General features: G+C 45.7%; 1 protein-coding gene across 2 annotated transcripts; it reads left to right on the top strand.

Moving 5' to 3' along the window:
* The first annotated feature begins 6,306 nt into the window (after positions 1-6,306).
* HYAL2 (hyaluronidase 2) lies at positions 6,307-18,751 on the top strand. 2 transcript variants are annotated; one of them, XM_061617848.1, is made up of 4 exons: positions 6,307-6,422; positions 8,784-9,774; positions 15,918-16,007; positions 17,401-18,751. In XM_061617848.1, exons 2-4 carry the CDS (start codon positions 8,842-8,844, stop codon positions 17,803-17,805), a joined length of 1,428 nt encoding a protein of 475 aa, XP_061473832.1. In that variant the 5' UTR covers positions 6,307-6,422; positions 8,784-8,841; the 3' UTR covers positions 17,806-18,751. The 2 variants fall into 2 exon arrangements, with proteins under 2 accessions (XP_061473832.1, XP_061473833.1); XM_061617849.1 differs by lacking the exon at positions 6,307-6,422 and adding an exon at positions 6,429-6,573.
* The last annotated feature ends 640 nt before the right edge of the window (positions 18,752-19,391 follow it).

The raw sequence follows: 19,391 nt of genomic DNA, 5'->3' as shown, positions 1-19,391 counted from the left end.
AAAATAAAATAGACCAAAAAGAGAGTAGTCTCAGACAATATAATATTCTTCAAAATAAAAATCTGGAATAGAAATCCCTCTTCTGTGTATATCTTTAGAATGCAAATCCAGGACAGCTTTTTGCAACAAAAACAGAGATAAGCTATTAATTAGTGAGTAGCAGAGAGAAGTTATGGCTCCCCAGTGAGATGTCAAAAACCGATCAATCTGGCAAATCTCTTTTAAACAGCAACAATTTAAGTCAAGTAAAAGAAAAATATAGAAAGAAGGGTGCTTGCCTGTTAGTGCGTTCTCTCTTAGAAGATAAGATGAACGTTCGCTTTATCAGATAGAGCTTGTTGTTGAAAATCCGTCCCACCTTCGTCGGCTGGACCTCGTCCCATAAATTAATGAGATCTGGTCGTCCCAACAAAAATAGGCTTTGAGGTTAATCTCTTCGTTTCTCCCTACCCGGGAGAAGTTTAATCAGTCAAAAAAAAAAAAATCTGACTGATATATCTGAATAAGCTTCTTTTGAGGCAGGAGCCCGTCTCAAAAGCAGGCACAGGCTAAGTCACCCTTCCCGGAAGTCCAAGCCTGTTACTGATTTTTAAGGCAGGAGTAACCATCCTGTTTAAGTCCATTAACACATTTGGTATAAATTTAATAAATAATAATAATAATAATTTTTGAGTGACTGTCATGGATGCCACCCCTCTGGTTGCTTCTTCACCCTCCCCATCACTCCACTCAATGAGAGACAGAAAGAGAAATTGTGTGGATGCCTACTTCATTTTTCCAAGTTATCTGGGGAAAAGTCGAATCCAGTAGAATTAATCTGAACCTTGAAAAGCATATTGAGTTTAAAGAGGAAATAGAAGAGTTACTCTTCCAAACTTCCTCTTTCAGCTCTACATACTTGTCAAGGGAGAGAAAGTTAATCGCTCTCACCACCTCATGATGAAAGGGAGGCTCAGAGGCTTCATGGGCACCAGGGAAAGACCTTAAGGGCACCATTGTTCCCATGGATACCACCTTGGTAACCCTTGAATTTAAGGCAATAACATTGATTATCAAATTACTGTTAGAGATGCAGGAACACTGTCACTGGGAAAGATGGTAGCCTTGGTAATTGCTTAAAAGCATGGCTCTCCCAAGAGTGCTGTTGTAACAGCTATTTGGATGTGCTAAGTGTCTCTGTATCCTGTTGGGGTCTGGGAATTTTGCTAGTATTGTCATCATTCTGGATATCATGCTGTTTGCTTGGCCACACCTGGTGACGTAGTGTTCTATTTTGTTTTTTGGTGTGTGAAAGTATAACTTTGACGTATAAAATTTATTCTGTCAGAGGCAAACCTCAGGAATTTCCTCTAACACATTGCCTGGGTGGAGTAACTTCCTATACAGGAAGGAAAGGGAAGTTCCCTGGCATATCTGGCTGCTCAAAATAAGAAGCTAAAATTGCTTACAATTGTGTAAAACCTAGAAACAAAAAGGCTGCTTTGCTCACAGCCTGGTTATACTGTATCTCTAGTCACCCTCACACACACCCTGAGAAGTACTTGACTGTATGCCAATCCTGTTCCTCTCATGTAAGATGGCAATTGTCAACAGATAAAATGCCACAGAAAACCTCAAAGGTTAATTAGCACAGAGAAGTCCCCATCACGATCTGAGGTGAGACTGACAACAGTGCAGGGGAAGAGGCAGACAAAAATGGCTTGGTCTTCTCTCTGGGTGTGCCAACATGGGATAACACACTTGACAATGAAGTATGATTGCTTGCAACCTGTTTTTCTGGCAGGACTCCTCTGTCTTTTAACAACCAGGAACGATTCTTTCTTTCTTTCTTTCTTTCTTTCTTTCTTTCTTTCTTTCTTTCTTTCTTTCTTTCTTTCTTTCTTATTTATTTATTATTTGATTTATATTCCGCCCTTCCTCCCAGCAGGATTCTTGCCTGACTTGGCCTCCATGTTGCATCACTGCTATACCCAGAATTGCTTACTGTAAATACCCTCAGCAGCATCCAGTGCCTGAACATAAGAGCCTGCTGGATCAGGGCAATGGCCCCTTTAGTCCAGCATCCTGTTCTCACAGTGGCCAACCAGCTGTTAATGGGAAGCCCAAATGCAGGACCTGAGCGCAATAGCACTCTCCCCACTTGTGATTCCCAGCAACTGGTATTCAGAGAAATACCACTGTGTCTGGTAGTCATTGACAGAACATAGCCATTGTGGCTAGTAGTTGTTGATAGCCTCATTCTCCATGAATTTGTCTAATCCTCTTTTAAAGCCATCCAAAATGGTGACCATCACTACTTCTTATGGGAGTGAATTCCTTAGTTTAACTATGTGCTGTGTGAAGGACTTTTGTCTGCCATGAATCTTCTAACACTCAGCTTCATTGGATGTCCCATCTTCTCCATCCACTTCCTCCATCCATCCACTTTCTCCACACCATGTATAGCTTTATATACCTCTGTTATATCCCCTCTTACCCACCTTTTCTCTCAACTAAAACCCCCCAAATCTTGTAATCTTTTTTCATAGAGATTTCTCTTGATTTAGGGTGTTTGTTCGTTTTCACATGGAAACTGAGCTAGAATATTTCTAAAAGAAAACCCAGAAAATTTTTTACTCAGGATATTACAGATACAGAAAAAGAGAAGTTCCCAAGTAAATTTATTTATTTATTAAACTTATATCCTGCCCTTCCTCCCAGAAGGAGACCAGGGCTCTATCTAATAGCACATACAGACCACTCAGAGCAATGACTACATTGGGGGTGTATCCTGCTCAATGTGTTTGACCAATGAACATTCAAGATGGCCCCATGATAGCCATGGAGGTCACAAAGTCACAAGTCAGCCCAACAGCAGCCTCTGTGTAGATATTAAAGTCACCCAGGACCATCGGCCTGGGGTCCTCCAGCGCCATGCTAGAGACCTCACCTGCCAGCTTGCTCAAGGAACCTGCAGGGCAACAAGATGATTGGTACACCAGCAGCATCACAAGACCAGAGGGCTCAGCAGATACGCAACCAGGAGCATCTGGAGCAGTGGAGGGGCTGAGAAGGGGGATGGAGACCAGCCATCTTTCCCAGATAGTACTCAGCCCCTCCACTCAAGCTCTACACCCCCTGCCCACAACCATCAAAACTGAGGCAGTATCAGAGTATTTCCTTGCCACACATCTTCAGCCAAGACATATCTTAATACCATCACCCAATGAAACTGCATACAGCACAGAGGTTAGGACCAAAGATGGTAAACTAAGGATCAATAGTAACAAACATATCCCACTCTGCCAGCCAGACTATAGTTTCCATAGGTACACTCCTCCCTTCCCCCATCTTCCACTCAAGGAACACCCCCCCAAGGCTGTCACTCAGGGTCACATGCCTGTTTCTCCCACAAGACCTGGCCAACAATTCAAATTCCTAACCAACAGTGAGTGGCATCCCTTCCCCTATGACTTCCCAAAGGGGCAAGCCCCTTTTTTGTCACTGTTTCAAGGTCAGCTCTATCACAGCCACATCATTTCTTATCAGACAAGCCTAAGGTAAGTTCTGCTCCATGGCTACACTCCTAGCTGTAAGCACTCAAGCCAGTAATAAACCAATCAACACAGTGCATCGGGGGGGGGGGACTTCCTGCAAGCAGATTTGTTTTAAAGTCAGACTATTTATTTTAAAGCATTTATAAACTGCTTAATATTTGAAAAATCTCTAAGCAGTGTGCAGACGATCAAAATGAATCAGTCAGATAACAAACACTCTTACTGGCCAAGAAGAACAGGCTGGATAGGGGACAGATTGATGCTACCCCCCATATTACTCAGTCCTCCTCCTCCTCCTGGTTTACTTCCCAGAGGCATGCGGCCAGGTTGGTTCTTATCAGCCAAGCCAGAAGCAAGGCTCCGGTCCATGCCCACCCTCCTAGCAGTAATCGACCAATCAACACACTGGAAGCACAGGATGTCCTTGGTCTAATCAGGCTGCTGTCTACAACCCCTTGCCTGCAGCATTTTTCCTGGGCCTCCAAAATGAAAAACTCTCCACTGACTACTGGGTATGCTGTCTAGTGACAGCATGTGGGAAAAGGAGCCAAACTTCATTGTTGAACAAAATCCAACTATTTGGCATGTTGACTCTCAAGAGGTGGTTTTTTCCTCCTGATTTCTAGTGACACTTTGGAAAAGCTCCAGAAAACTGGCCCATAGGAATGTGCCAATTGTGTGCAATGGCAGAATCCTGCGCCAGCATGCCCCTGTTGCCAGGTCACAGGGAGCTGCTTTGGAACCCACCCAGGGAGACGGCAGGCACATTCTTGGGAAGAAGACTCTCCTTCACAAGACAATGGCCATTCAGTGAAAGGGGCATTGCTCGTGGGGCAGGTGTTTATCTGCAGTCTATAATCAAATGAATGCTCTGAGGGATTCCAGGCTCTGGACATAACAACTGCTTTGTGGCCTTGATAACAGAGCCAGTGCTCCCAAGTCAATCCTTATGCCACTTGCCACTGAGAGAGAGGGTGTGGGAAGGAGGGTGGCTGCAAGCTGTTCGGCCTTCTGCAGCTTCTTCTTTGAAAAAGTTCTTCTAGCACAGTTTTCTCTAAAGACTCCTGGTAAAGAGAGGTCAGGGGCTTCCATTACCCTCCTTTACAGTTCCTTCTTCAGAGTTTCAGGAAGTTCTCTCCTAAATCCCACTCCTATCCCACATCTGCTTCATTATAGCACCACTTTGGGGGAAGGGCTGAGATTCAGTTATGCCAAGCCATACAAACAGAAAAATGTCCTTAAAATACAGTTTATTCCAATAAAATATACTGCTCCTTCTAATTGTTCTGAAACTATGACTACATTATAACTATATAACACACCATAATTTAAAACACAGTTCACCTCTCCCATCCCCCATCCCCCCAAAATACCTGGGAACTGTAGTTTTTAGGGTGCTGGGAACTGTAGCTCTGTGAGGAGTAAACTCCCATGATTCTTTGGGGGAAGTCATATACTTTAAATGTGTTTTAAATTTATGGTGTGTACACAACCATAGAAAAAAGGAAGACCACTTTTAAAAGCCATTGGAAATAAGGAAGAAATGAACAGGAACTCGGATGGGATGGGAAATGGGGCAGCTTCAGCTTCAGGGGACATATAAAATGAAATCAGAGAGCATAGATTGTTCACCTGTGGCCTATAGCATTTGCATCTCCAATACTTAGTATGTAAAATGGGACGTGGTGGAATTCAAGCCTGTTTAGAACTAGTGTGACATAGTCCCTGCAACCAAGCTCAGAACCAGGATGTTCTGATTCAAATTTCTCCTCTGCCAAGAACTCCCTGATGATCATAGGCGAGGCACTATCGCTCACCCTTGGCACCTTCTCATACATGCAAAAGGGAGTAATATAAGTAGCTTACAGAGCTGTTGTACATACAATATATGTAAAGGTCTCTGCATTCTAAACCATTATATAAATGCTACACCCTTTAATATAAATTGATGTAAATGAAATGGATCAGGGTAGCCAATGTGGTCCCCTCCCAATTTTGTTGGACTACAACTCCCATCATGCCTGATCGTTGGCCACAATGATATCTATTATAGTCCAAGAACATCTGGAGGGCACCACTTTGGCTATCCTTGATAAAAAATTGTCACACCCTTGGATCTAGAAGCTTTGTTTTCTAATAGCAGACATGGTGTGGGGGCTGCTGTGATTAGTCGGTTTTGAGGAAAGTACACTCTGCATATGCCAAGTGGCACTCCCCTTCTCCTGGCACTGAAAATTAGTTCCAGGGCTGCGCCCTGGCAATTTCTACCTGAAATAAATTCCTGACATCCCTTGTGAAGAACAGCTCTAGGTAGCTGGCATCTCACATCCCATAAATATGTCGCCTTTTTCTGCAGAGGTTGGGACGGGGACGATTGCAGCAGCCTTTGCAATACTGAGTCTGCGAACTTGTGGGCATCTTGCCTACTAACTATATTACATTCCATTCTCTTAGACTACGAAAAATGTTCGTGGCCCTTTAAGAGGCAAGTCTCTCGGCGTACAAAAAGCAGCTGGATTGTACCAAGTGGCTCCTCCAGGCGGGGGAGAGTACACATCGGACAGTACTGGGGGGGAAATCTCAGCATTTGCCTCTGAGAGCTGAAAATCAAAGTTAAAAAATGTATTAGATCTCAAAGTTCTTTCCCAGTTCAAGTTGTTCACACAGAGGTCTGTAGTAACCTCCTTCCTTGATGGGTCACTTCTCCCCCTTTCCTCAATTCGGCATTGGATTGTCTTTCACTCTGATCTTTTAAAGGAAAAGCTGACTACCGGGAGAAGAGGGTGGGTGGTACTGGGCTCATGTGCTCTTTAAGTAGGGGCTGCTCTGTGCCCGGGAGGATATTGTACTTAAGCTGGCAAGGGGGGTGACAAGTTAAGTATCCAGGTGAGTTCGTCTGGGAAAAAATCCAACGTCTTTTCCCCTCCTCTATTCCAGGGCTGTAGGACAATGGAGAAGCTGCTTAGGAGCACTCAGGGCTGGTTTAGAGAGTGACTGGCAAGGAGTGTCTGAAGTTGAAGAAGGAATCGGAGAGGAGGTGTGTGTGCTTAGTGTGGTTTTCCCTAAAGCACTTTCAACGTGGTTTTTTCTGCTTAGCCGTTCCGCTCTTGGATCCCCTAGCGCATCTGTGCAAGGGGAAGTTTTTCTGCAAGACTGCAGATCTCTTTCCCTGCTTGGTTTGGCAAACCTTCTGGTTGGTGAAATGCCCTTTTGAGGAAGCTGAGCCAGTGAATGGAAAATATCTCTCCCCCCCTGAGCTTATTTCTTCCGCCCCTTCCTATGTGCACCGCTTGAATATTTGTGGCGAGTGATTCTGGTTTGCATCTTGGCTGAACATCCCGGTTTCAATCTACTTACTTGGTGGGGAGAATTTTTACGCTGGAACTATCACGCTCGCTCGGAACTCGGAAGATTTGACCTGGTGTTTGCATTAGCACGTGGAAGTGCGCTTCCCTCTGTTCTGGTGACCCGGCTACAAAAACTTACTGGATTTTTCACTCACTCTCTCTCTCTTTTAAAAAGCTAAGTTTCCCCACCTTTTGCAGTTGCCTGCTGTAGCGTTAACTGATTGCTGCAACAACAGTCTTCAAGGCTAGCCTTTTCTCTCTCTCTAAAAGTGACTTTGTTCTATAGTTGCTGACATCCACATTTCCCCCCAACCCTTTCTTCCCAAATGCTATTTGATATGGCCTTCTTTCTTTCCATCAAATAATTCACCTTGTGAATTCTTTTTCTGTGAAAAAAGTTTAGAAGCTATGTTTTTCCTCATGTACATGGCATTAGGATATATAATGGGGAAGGAGATACAACATTTGAAGAACAAAGGATGACTTTCTTTTTTAAAAAAATCTTAAGCTGTTGATTCTTTTTGTGTATTTATTTATTTATTAGATTTATAGCCTGCCCTTCCTCCTAGAAGGATCCCAGGGCAGCAAATAAAAACACTATAAGCACTTTAAAACATCTTAAAAACAAAATACTTTAAAATGTATTAAAACAAAACATCTTAAAAACATCTTTAAAAAACAACTTTAAAAATACCTTAAAAAGCAATTCCAACACAGACTGGGATAAGGTCTCCACTTAAAAGACTTCTTGAAAGAGGAAGGTCTTCAGTACGTACCAAAAAGATAATAGAGACTGAAAGAGACTTTACTGAGCTTCATGTTAGGTAGGCAGGCATCTTTAAGAAGCTGCAGAAATGTAACAAATTATTCTGATATTGGAGAACCATCCTTTTCTTGGGAATGTTTAATACAGTTCTTTTAAAGTAGCTCTTGGAGTAGTGATAAGGACCATCAAAGCCGAGATCTTTCATTTGCTTGGCTTCCTTAATAAAAGGCTTCCTCTGCCAGGGTTGTGTGATAGGGTAACTTTTCTGTTTACTTTCCCCGTGTTCCTACTGATGCCAGTGGAGCTTTTTTACAACCTGGGTGCTTGTATGATGGCCCTCTCTCCTCCTAGATCCAGCAGTTAGTCTAGGATTATTCAGGGGAGAGAAAGCAAGAAGGTTCTCCTTAACAACTAACTGGTCTTTCTAGGAAGCATCTCTACAGCGCTGGCAGGCCTAAAGCTGCTAAATAAACACACACACTGCTTTTCTGAACACGTGTCACCACATGCTGATTCTTGATGCTCCAGGAAGCAGGGCTGAGTCTCCTCTCTGCCAGGTTTTGTTCTGCTGTCTGCTGCTGTTTACTTGATTGTGCTGGTTATGCTTTTGCAAGGCTGTGTGGACTGTTCCAAGTCTCAGGCCTGTGAGCAGATGAGACACTGCAGATCACTGTTAGAGCTCTGGGAACTAGTACTATTGTTGGAAAATAATGGCATGTTATATGTTGAGATGCCACAGTTAAAAGGCTAGACCTTTGGGGAAGAAATCTTAACACAAATCACTGATTTCTAACTCCGTCACAGCCATTGCATGTCAGATTAGGCCAGTGCACTGATAGGTGTGTGTGTGTGTGTGTGTCAGTTCCCAAGTTGTAAATTAGCTTCCACCTCCTAAGCAGGAAAAAGACTAGTGGAAGGTGAGGTATTACTGAAAGAAAAGGACAGATGCAAGTCCTGGGTGAAGAAGAAGCATTTTAAATGTCAGTCATAATTTTTATTGTACACCGCCAAAGCCAATGGCCAACATTAGTGTTTACTGTTATACCAAGGAGCTTCTGCCTGGTCAAGAGCGATGATGCCTTTTGTTTGTTTTAATATAATCAGACATTTCTCTCCCCTCCCTGCCCTTTGCAGGCCTAATTTTGCCTGGAATCTGGAATCATCTTGCATCCTCTCCAAGGGTTTAGAGAGGATGCGGGGAGGCCCTGTGCTGGAAGTGGCATGGCTCATGTTCCTGGCTGTGACTGGTGCACCTGGACAGTACGAAAAGCCTGCTTTTACCCCCATCTTCACCCGCAAGCCCTTCATTGTGGCCTGGAACGTGCCAACCCAGGACTGCCAGCCTCGCTTCAAGGTCGAGCTAGACTTCAGTATTTTTGATCTGCAGGCCTCACCTAATGAGGGCTTTGTGGACCAGAACTTGACCATTTTCTATAAAGAGCGCTTGGGTCTTTATCCCTACTATGATGGGCAGAAAGTTGCAGTGAATGGAGGTGTCCCACAAAACAGCAGTTTGCGACAGCATCTGGAGCGATTAGCAGGAGGTATTCAGAAATACATCCGCTCTGAGACGAAGGAGGGTCTGGCTGTGATTGACTGGGAAGAGTGGAGACCCATCTGGATCCGGAACTGGCAGACAAAAGACATCTACCGCAATGCTTCCCGCCAGCTTGTGTTGGCTCGGCAGCCTGGATTGGTGGAGGACCAAGTGAAGAAGGAGGCTCAATACGAATTCGAGTCAGCTGCTCGTGAGTTTATGAAGGAGACCTTGAGATATGCCAAGAACTATCGTCCCCGGCAGCTGTGGGGCTATTATCTCTTCCCTGACTGCTACAACCATGACTACAGTAAGAACCAGGACAGCTACACAGGGCGCTGTCCAGATGTAGAGAAGACACGCAATGATCACCTCTCCTGGCTCTGGAAAGAGAGTACTGCCCTTTATCCTTCCATCTATCTGGAACAGATGCTGGCCAACACCACAAATGGCCGCAAGTTTGTGAGGTCTCGGGTAGGAGAGGCCCTTCGTATCTCCCAGCAGCATCATGATGATTATACCCTACCTGTCTTTGTCTACACCAGGCCCACCTATATACGCAGACTGGATGTCTCTTACCTAAGTCAGGTAAGAATGCCTTTCCAGTTGGAATTGGGAAATATCCAGGAAACCAAGATAACTGTAGTTGGATGTCTGTTCCACATAGAGTTGCAGTCTGGAGAAAGTCTGCCCAGCTTATGATGTGCCCAACCATGAGGCAACCCACCAGCCATGTATGGCACTCACCTGGGGCTTAATAAATTTCCTGGATTGCTGTCAGCCTCAAACTGCAAAAATGGTGATAGGGTGGGAGGCTGATCACAGTACCTAGCTGGTGAGCTGCTTTTTGCCATGGGGGGGTCAAATGTTAGGTTAATTGAGAAGTGTTATCAGTTGTAATAATTACTAAGAAGCATTTCAGATAAGGGTTGTTTATCAGAAGCTCAAATGAGCTTTCTAGCTACTGCTAGTACCAGACAGCAGAGAATCCAGGCCTGGGACTACTCCCAGGGGAGCACATGTGAGCTGCCCCTCCTGTGAGTTTGCTGTTCAGCAGGGGGTAGGAAACAACTTCTCCTTTATCTTGGTCCTAGGCATTTTTACTTGGAAACAAGTACCATTGGTTTAATGGCAACCTAAGAAGTCTGGAGTGGAGGAGGGGGTGAAAGAGGCAGCTGTTCCTGTCTGCCTCAGATCAGTTGTCTGGCAATGGCAGCACTGATACAAGGAACTGCTGTTATTAATGGTTGTTTAATTCTCCTAGAAAGACTCATTAGCCTGGCATTTTACCAAGGGCTTTTCTAAAGAATAGGGAGCCACTGGATTGGATACATGTCCAGCCAATTGGGATGGCTGAAAGCACAGAGCTGGAAAAGCCAGAAGTAATGCTCCAAATTGTTCCTGTGGGTGGGCTTAGTTCTGACTCTGTAAGGCATACAGAATTGGTAAGGGGATATCATCTGTTGACCCAGCTTCTGTTGGTTGGAGAACACACAGGCACGCATGATTTGACATATGCCATGGTGCCACGGAGTAAGAATCACAAACTACTCCATGTCAGCCTTTGGGGTGTAAATTTGTGCCGAAAGCCAAACTGCCTAGCTTAGGAAACTGCAGGAAGCAGAAGCGACCTTCTGAGCTAATAAGCACTGTAAGGTGGCACAGAACCCTACAGATATCCCCTGGGTTGGAGTGTGGCTGAAGATAGTATCTGGATCAAAGTGACTGGTGTATCTGTAGGCAAGGATTACTACCCTCTAGCCCACCCAGCCTGGAGTGAGACCTTTCTGGGAAAGTTAACCTCTGTGGCAGTAAAGTAATATATTGGAGGCTGGTTTTTATTTTCACCAGGAACAAAAATAGTATAACAGCTTCCCCATTCTAGCTGAGCTTATGGGAAGCAGCTGGAAAGGCACCTAAGGGTGGGATTTCCTTCCAGCCTTTTTTACCTTGCACTATCTGAGATGGCCCACGTTTATCTTGTCTTAGTGTACCTGTGGTTAGTGGGGGAAGTTGCTGAAACAGAAGCTAGAGCTGTCTTTGCATAGACAAGACTTCAGCAGTTGCAACTTCTGGTCAGCTACCTTCATGAGTTTGCACCCCACAGATCGTTGTTTGGGGAAGCTGTTAAGCATGGTACCTGCATGCATGTCTGTCTTCTCCTCATTGATTTCATGCTCTGCCTCTTAACTAAAGGCAAGAGCAACTTTACAGCTGAGCATTTTGGAAAAATCTGTGGCTGGTGGTGAGTTCTAGGGCCTCAAAAATGCAGTCCTTGCTCTTTATGTGGCTGGCTTTTCCCATGGATAGAGTGGAAGTTAGTGAATGGAGGTTTTTATCCCTGCTACTCAGAAATGATTCACATTAACTAGAGAGTGTGCTGAAGGTAAGCAGTGTAAGTGAAAGACTAATTAAAATGATAAACTTTAGATAAAACTACTAAGTCTTTTTTTATTATTGCTTTATCAGGCACCCGATTACACTTTGAGGGTTCTACTCCCATTCAGGCAAATGCAAGTAGAAGTTCCAGTAAGGCCTCTTCCACACAACAGAAAAAGGTGCACATGAGGACTTGGGGGCAGCGCTTGTATGCACACCCTGTCTCCAACCACACTTTGAGCATTTGCATATTCAAGTCAATGCCTGAACATGCCTCAGTTTTCATCAGAATGTAGAAGTTTCTCACACCCCCAATTACTCTACCACCTAGGCCAACATTATCTGCAGTCTGAAACCTGTTTCTTTTGAGATGCTTGGAAGTTATGCCAATACTGGCTTCGTATTGCCTGGTCTCTTATGTTTGTTTTGCTTCCACTTTTGGGGAGTGGCTCTCCTCAGTTCCCCTGCCAGGTTCCCAGCTTTGGTTGGGTATAGCCTGAAGTTTGGAAGGAAAAGTGGAATGTAGAGCAGTCATAACGGTGGAAGACACGGGATGGTTCTTAACTGCTGTCATTTGTGCATGCTAATTCAGCTAACTTTTGTGATTTTTTTTTAAAAAGAAGTTCATTGGATGTTCTTCAGTGCTAGCTAAAAAGAGAAACCTCCCAAATCTAGCTGAGTGCTTCTCTTCCTCTCTCCTCCCCCACCCTCAGTTAATCTGTATGGATAGTTAACAGTAATGGAATGTGGAAAACAAAAAAGCTGTTTTCTAGCTTCATACTGAAGCATTGTTTTTTAAATAAGATTTACAGAATGTGTCCATCTAGCTCAGTACTGTTCATACTGACTGGCAGCAGCTGTTCAGGGTTTCAGACAGAGGGCATTCCCAGTCCTACCTGGAGCTTTCTGGCCAAGCAACACCAGGTGGTTGGATCATAGCAGCCCAGTAGCCTGTATCAGTTTTTGGCTAGATTATCCATAGGGCTAGATTGAAAAACAAAGTTGGGACTGAAGGTGCCGGTAACAGCAGAGAGTTGAAAGAGTTTCTAACTAGCGCCATAGGCTGCCCTGAGATTGCAAAGAAACAGCCCACATCTGGGAGAAAAAAATATTTGTTCCTGTCCCTCCCAGCCTTCAAGTTGCTGCCATGTCTCTGAATATCTGACAAGAATCAATGAGTGCGAATCTCTCCAGAAACTTTTTGCTCTTTTGTGGGTCTTGCTGGATCCAAGTTTATTTATTATTTATTTATTTATTACATTTATATACCGCCCTATGGATCAAGCTCTCTGGGCAGTTTACAGCAATTAAAAACATTTTTTTAAAATATACACAGTTTAAAACACAAAAAACAATTTAAAAATACAATTAACTTTTTTTAAAAACACATGCTAAATGCCTGGGAGAAGAAGAAAGTCTTGACCTGGCACCGAAAAGATAACAGTGTTGGTGCCAGGTGCACCTCGTCAGGAAGATCATTCCATAACTTGGGGGCCACCACTGAGAAGACTCTCTCCCTTGTTGCCAGACTCCCAGCTTCCCTTCAAGTAGGCACTCGGAGGAGGGCCTTGGATGTTGAGTGTAGTGTACGGGTGGGTTCGTGCTGGGAGAGGTGTTCCATCAGGTATTGTGGTCCTAAGCCGTGTAAGGCTTTATAGGTTAAAACCAGCACCCTGAATCGAGCTCGGAAACATACAGGCAGCCAATGCAAGCAGGCCAAAATTGGTTTTATATGTTCGAACCATCTGGTCCCTTTTACCAATCTGGCCGCTGCATTTTGCACAAGCTGCAGCTTCTAAACCATCTTCAAAGGCAGTCCCACGCAGAGTGCATTGCAGTAATCTAACTTGGAGGTTACCAGAGCATGGACAACTGAAGCCAGGTTATCCCTGTCCAGATAGGGATGTAGTTGGGCCACCAACCGACGTTGGTAGAAGGCACTCCGTGCCACCGAGGCTAACGGAGCCTCAAGTGACAGAGATGGTTCTAGGAGAACCCCCAAGCTACAAACCTGCTCCTTCAGGGGGAGTGCAACCCCATCCAGGACAGGTTTGACATCTACCATCTGGTCAGAAGAACCACCCACTAGCACCATCTCAGTCTTGTCTGGTTTGAGCCTCAGTTTATTAGCCCTCATCCAGTCCATTGTCGCAGCCTGGCACCGGTTCAGCACTGACAGCCTCACCTGAAGAAGATGAAAAGGAGAAATAGAGCTGCGTGTCATCAGCATACTGATGGCAACGCACTCCAAAGCTCCGGATGACCGCACCCAACGGTTTCATGGAGATGTTGAACAGCATGAGGGACAGAACTGACCCCTGTGGAACCCCGTACTGGAGAGTCCAGGGGGCCGAGCAATGTTCCCCAAGCAACACCTTCTGGAGCCAACCTGCCAAGTAGGAGCAGAACCACAGCCATGCAGTCCCTCCCACTCCCAACATAGCCAGTCTTTCCAGAAGGATACCATGGTTGATGGTATCGAAAGCCACTGAGAGATCAAGGAGAACCAACAGAGTCACACTCCCCCCTGTCTCTCTCCTGACTGAGGTCATCATACAGGATGACCAAGGCTGTTTCCATGCCAAAACCAGGCCTGAAACCTGACTGAAATGAATCCAGATAATCGGTCTCATCCAAGAGTGTCTGGAGCTGGCCTGCCACCAGGTTGCTTTCCTTAGGAAGACAGTGTGCCAGGCCCAGCCCTGGAATACAATTGTTGTTTGGAGAAGGACTGCAGGGTGGGATCGAGTTAATATTTTCTCTTTCCAGTGCTGCTCCCAGGAAAATAGATGGTTTGTTGGACTGTGAGTTGCCAGAGGCTTCCTTTTGAAATTCACTACTAAGTTCAGAATTACACAAGAGCAAATCTGTTGGGATTGCTTCACATGTGATGAGATATATATGCTTAGCAACCTCAAGGCCATGTGAGGAATTGCATATTTTCTGCATGTATACCAGAAGCACCTAAGATAAAATGGCATAAAATTCATCTATTTTGCTACATGTACATACTTGCCACCAGCTAGGGCTCCCTACCATGTGCATGTATCTACATCACTGACTAGATAAGGCGTGTGCTCATTACTCATGATGATGGTGGACACATCACTTGATTATATGGAAATGAGACTGATATATGCAGTTGATTCTTTGGCAACAAGAAAAAAGCAAGCACAATGGCACTTAAGGACTAAATTGACTGACAGTGTTCCACACACAGTGCCTTGAATTACGTTTGTACAGCCTTTTCCACCATTGCCCTTTTCTTTATAAATGTAGCTGGCTAATACAGTGCAGTGGTGTAGGAGCATCCTAGAAAGGAAACTGAATTGCTCCTTTCCTACAGTAGGAGTGAGGAACTGTGAGTGCATGGGTTAGATCCAGCCTGTGGCACACTCAGTTCTGACCCACAGCCTCTCCTCTGTCCCATCTGCTGCTTCTTTCATTTGATGTGAGGTGAGTCTCAAGGAAATCTTCATTGGGGACATGTTCATTGTGAGCTAAAGGACCAGGGGTAGATCCGACAGCCTGCTCTACTTCTGTACTGGTTTTCTCGACTACTTGCAAAGGAGCATCTGCCTTTTTCTTCCTTTCTCCTTTTCCCTTTTTCTTTTCTTTCTTTTTTTCTGCGACTCATGTCCCCCTCCCCCATACTCCTCCAGCTCCCTCCATAGCCATCTCCCCCCAATGAAGACTTCCTCCAAGATTCACAGTTGCGTGTCATTTTGGCTGGGGGCCCCCAAGGAGGACAGACTGTGTAGAGGAGCTGTGAAGAGGCAGTGATGTTGCAGCAAGGCAAAGAAACAGTTAAGCTCTCCCTCTTTCCCTCCCTCTTCTGCTTGCAAAAGGGGACTTGGCATCTGTGCACTTTGGGTGTGGATTTGGGAATGTGTGCATAGATAGTGCATAGGTGAGAGTGAGTGTGGGGTGATGGATTTTAACTTGAGATAAATTACCAGCCTACAGTTATCTCCAGATTCTTACGAGTGTGGGGTGGTTCTGGACCTGCCCGCTGCTGGCATGCAGCCCTTACAGATTGCCTCCATGGGAATGCAGCTCTCAAGGGGTGGAAAGGTTCCTCACTCATGTCCTACGGCATCAGGCAGGAACTCCCTCTCACATGTTGGCCAGGCAAGGGTCTCCTGTTTACCTGGTTGATATGAAATGTTGCTTCTGGCAATGCAGGTTTTGAAAAATGATTTGTAAGGCTGAAATTGGTTTTAACCCCCCCCCAAATTTATTATTTAAGGAACAGTCACAGTTCAGCAGTAGGAACAAGTTCTATCAGTTTTTGGGATGGAGAGCTATCCTACTAATCTCTTAAAAATCAGCATTGTACTATTTCCTTCCAGATGGACTTGATCTCCACCATCGGTGAGAGTGCTGCCCTGGGGGCAGCTGGTGCTATCTTCTGGGGAGACGCAGAGAACACTAAAAGTCGGGTATGTTATGATTCCCCACCAGCCCAGGATCATCTCCTGCAGACAAGCCTAGAGCAGGCCAGCTTTCCTAGGGTTCTCTTAAAACAAACTCTTGGATCTCATTGCTGGCAGGAGCATAGTGGGTCCTGTCTAATTCAGCAAGCAACCCTCTAAATGCGGCTACTTCTCTAACATTCTTCTTTTAGGAATTAGCCTGTTTCTTCAAGTGCCTTTTCAAAGAATGTCAAAGGCAGTATCCTGCCTTTGACTTTTTAGTGGGTTGTCTAGGGGAAGCATGGATAGAGAGGCATCTGTGGTTTAAGATTCCGGCAATCTAAAGACCATCTGCTGCTAGAGGGAAGAGGGTGGTTTTTGACTCCTGACAACCTTTTGTTTTGAGGGCACAAAGATCCTCTTCCTTGATACTTTGTTCAAGGGGGTATAGTCTCAGCAGAGGCCTCCTTGGTCCTTCCTGGTGTTAAATGAACTGGTTGCCATTCTCATGCTAATACGTGGCATATGCAGCATCCACTACAGAAATGCAAGTATAGAGGAATACCCGTTCATATCTATATAGAACAAAATGGACAAGAGCCACTTTTCATTTAAATACTGGAGGCTGCGGCTGTGTGTGACTCTAGCCTTTCTGTTCTTGTACTTATGCTTCAGGAGGCCTCTTATTGCTGAGAAAGTCCTAGCCTATTTCCTGCTAGGTGTTGAGGGCTAATGGTTAACCCTCCAGAGCCTTAAGTTGGTCTTCAAGCAGTGCTCTCAACAGCACCCTTCTGCCTCCCACCTGTGTTGAGCAGAGCTGCACGAGGAGCTTGGGAACTGGACTCTCTCTGAGAAGGCAGTTCTTGCAAATTTCCTGCAAGGATGTGAAGCAACTGTATGGACCGGTAAGGGGATTGTATCATTCAGGCCTGATGTCTCAATCTTTTCAGCAAGAGAGGGAAGTCATACGTCTCCATTACTTAATAGAGCCTTATCTGTTCATGTGTTACTCATGTGTAGGTATTCTTGTGTTGACTGTAGAGCAGGGCTGTACTTGTAGCCCTGCCTCTATTGTCTGATCTTCTTTCTGCCGAACCAGGTGTCCCTATTGCATGGAGCCTCTTCACATGAGCAGGTGCGCATGTGTCGGAATTTCTCTGCAGACATAAGGTGCACCATGCGCTTCTTGCAAAAGGAAGACCTGGGGACACAGTCCTGCTCTGCTGCCAACATAGAGATGCCTTACACATAAGTCACATGTGATTAATAGATATATATATCTTTGGCCTTATTGCATCAGGGATCAAATGAGAGCAAAATCTCACTTTCTGACTGTACCTGCTAGTCATCTTTTATCTGTAGGGCCTCCTTTCCTGTCCCCCCAGTACCTGTTGCTAATTTTGAACCCTCTCCTCTTCAGGAAACGTGCCAAGTGATGAAAAACTACATAGAGGGAGACCTTGGCCGTTACATCATCAATGTGACAACAGCGGCTGAACTCTGCAGCCGGTCTCTGTGCAGCAGTCATGGCCGTTGCCAGCGCCAAGCCAGCGACGCTGACGTCTTCTTGCATCTCAGCCCAGACAGCTTCCAGATCCACCGCAGTGGTCCTGGGCAGCAAAAGCCACTGCTTGTGGCCAATGGGAAGCTCTCGCAGGATGACATGACCTTTCTACAGACCCACTTCCAATGCCACTGCTACCAGGGATGGCATGGGGAAGGTTGCGAGGAGCAGCTGAACCCTCCGGGTGGTGGCTCCTGCCTTTGCAGTAGCCTGGGACTCCAGTTGCTGCTGACTGTCTTTCTTCTGGCCTGCTTGCACTAGGCTGCCTCTAACTGGAATCCCCGTGGCTGCAGGCTAGTTCCTGGTGCATAGAGTGGGAGAGGGAATGCAATAGGCAGTGATGATAGCTGGAAAAGGAGAAATAGAAATCACCGGCCTCTCCTTTTTTAAAAAAAATATCTTTATTTAGCAGTGATGTAGCAGACCTACTATTTAAGAGACTGTCCTACCTCTCCCATCTGCACCACTGGCCCTTTACAAGGCAAAAGAAAAAGGGCCTTCCTCCCCACTGACAGTATTTCTGTTCACAGACAGGTGAGTTACAGGAGGAGAGGATGGTTTGGGGGACTGGCAAAGGCAGGGGGGCTGCCATGAGGCGTGGCCTGGTCTGCCTTTTCCCTGCCATCCAGAAGTGCCTCTGACGCAGGAGTCGATACAGTCCCTTGGATTAGCTACCCAAATGGTCTGTGAGGTGGGACAAGTTATTGAAGGGTAGTTTGTGAGGATGGGGGGAAAGGATGAATGTTTGTATTCAGCACTGGTTTGGGGAGTTTGGGCTGCGAGGACTAGGGAAGGAGTGCTTGGCTCTTCTGTTGTAAGGAGGGATGGGGGCACATTTACAAAACTGGAGTCCTGAAGGCTGTTTAGGCCTTGGGAGAAGAATGATGGGTTTGATGGAGCTGCTGTAGGGAGGAAAAAATTGCTGCTGTTACACATGCCTCTTTAGGATAGACAGTAGGGAAGGAGAGAAGCACTGCTTGGCCAAGAGGGGATGATCCTAGGAAGTAGAGAGTTCTGATGGAGAAAATGCCCTTTGCTGACTGCATGGGTGGGCAACACATTTTAATTGCTCTGATAAGGGCAGTCATGGGGTGGGTGGGAACGCCATGCCTCTATCCACACGGGCCCAGGCTGAGTTGGTGCCCTGCATCTGTTACAGGAAAACCAAAATGTTTTACCTCAAAATTAAAGACACACGGAGAAAATATTTGGGTGTTCTGCATTGTGTGTTGGGAGCTTGCTAGATGCCCTGAGGGTCCTTTGGCCCGTTACGCCTTGCCAATGAGGAGACTCCTGCTGTGAGCAGCATTTGCCTTCAGACACCAATAAAACATTGGCTGGCTTTCCATTAACACCCCCTCCGTGTGGGGCTTGTCCTTCTCTGTCACAGAACCGTGCCTCTTGACAATGCTGGTCACTCTCCAGTGATGATCTCCAAGCAGCTGTGCCTGAATCACATCATTCCCTGTTTGACAGTTCCCTCGCTCTTTTAGTCTCTAGTGTGACCAGAGACTGGAGACCAAATGGAAGAGACCTGCCGCCCCCACCCGCCCCCGGTCCCCATGTGCTGCTTGTACGGATGCCATCTGCCAGCCTGTCCTTCAGCTCTCCTTCCCAGTCTTGCTTACTCTTCTGGAGCCGAAAGGAGCTGCTGCTTCTTGTCCGGGTTTGTTGCTCCTTATAATTAAGTCAATGGGACTTGGCTGGCAAAGCCAAGCCGTCGCCAAAACAAAAGAGAGGAAAGAAAGACTACTTGAGTGCCCTAGTCGGGCTTATGTGCGTTGCACAGAGGGGAGTAGTGGGAGGGGGAAGCAAATGCAGTTATGTTTTCTTTCACTCAGAACAGG

Source organism: Rhineura floridana, chromosome 3 (assembly GCF_030035675.1).
Source record: "Rhineura floridana isolate rRhiFlo1 chromosome 3, rRhiFlo1.hap2, whole genome shotgun sequence".
Lineage (NCBI taxonomy): Eukaryota > Metazoa > Chordata > Lepidosauria > Squamata > Rhineuridae > Rhineura > Rhineura floridana.
The sequence above is the reverse complement of the archived record's forward strand: the minus strand, read 5'-3'. Positions and strand labels throughout refer to the sequence as shown.

What these genes read in the sequence shown, in the direction of transcription:
- HYAL2 (XM_061617848.1), top strand. Translation starts at nt 8,842, where the DNA reads ATGCGGGGAGGCCCTGTGCTGGAAGTGGCATGGCTCATGTTCCTGGCT. An exon ending in ATGTCTCTTACCTAAGTCAG is followed by an intron (nt 9,775 to 15,917) that starts GTAAGAATGCCT and finishes ATTTCCTTCCAG; the next exon opens with ATGGACTTGATCTCCACCAT. An exon ending in CAGAGAACACTAAAAGTCGG is followed by an intron (nt 16,008 to 17,400) that starts GTATGTTATGAT and finishes TCTCCTCTTCAG; the next exon opens with GAAACGTGCCAAGTGATGAA.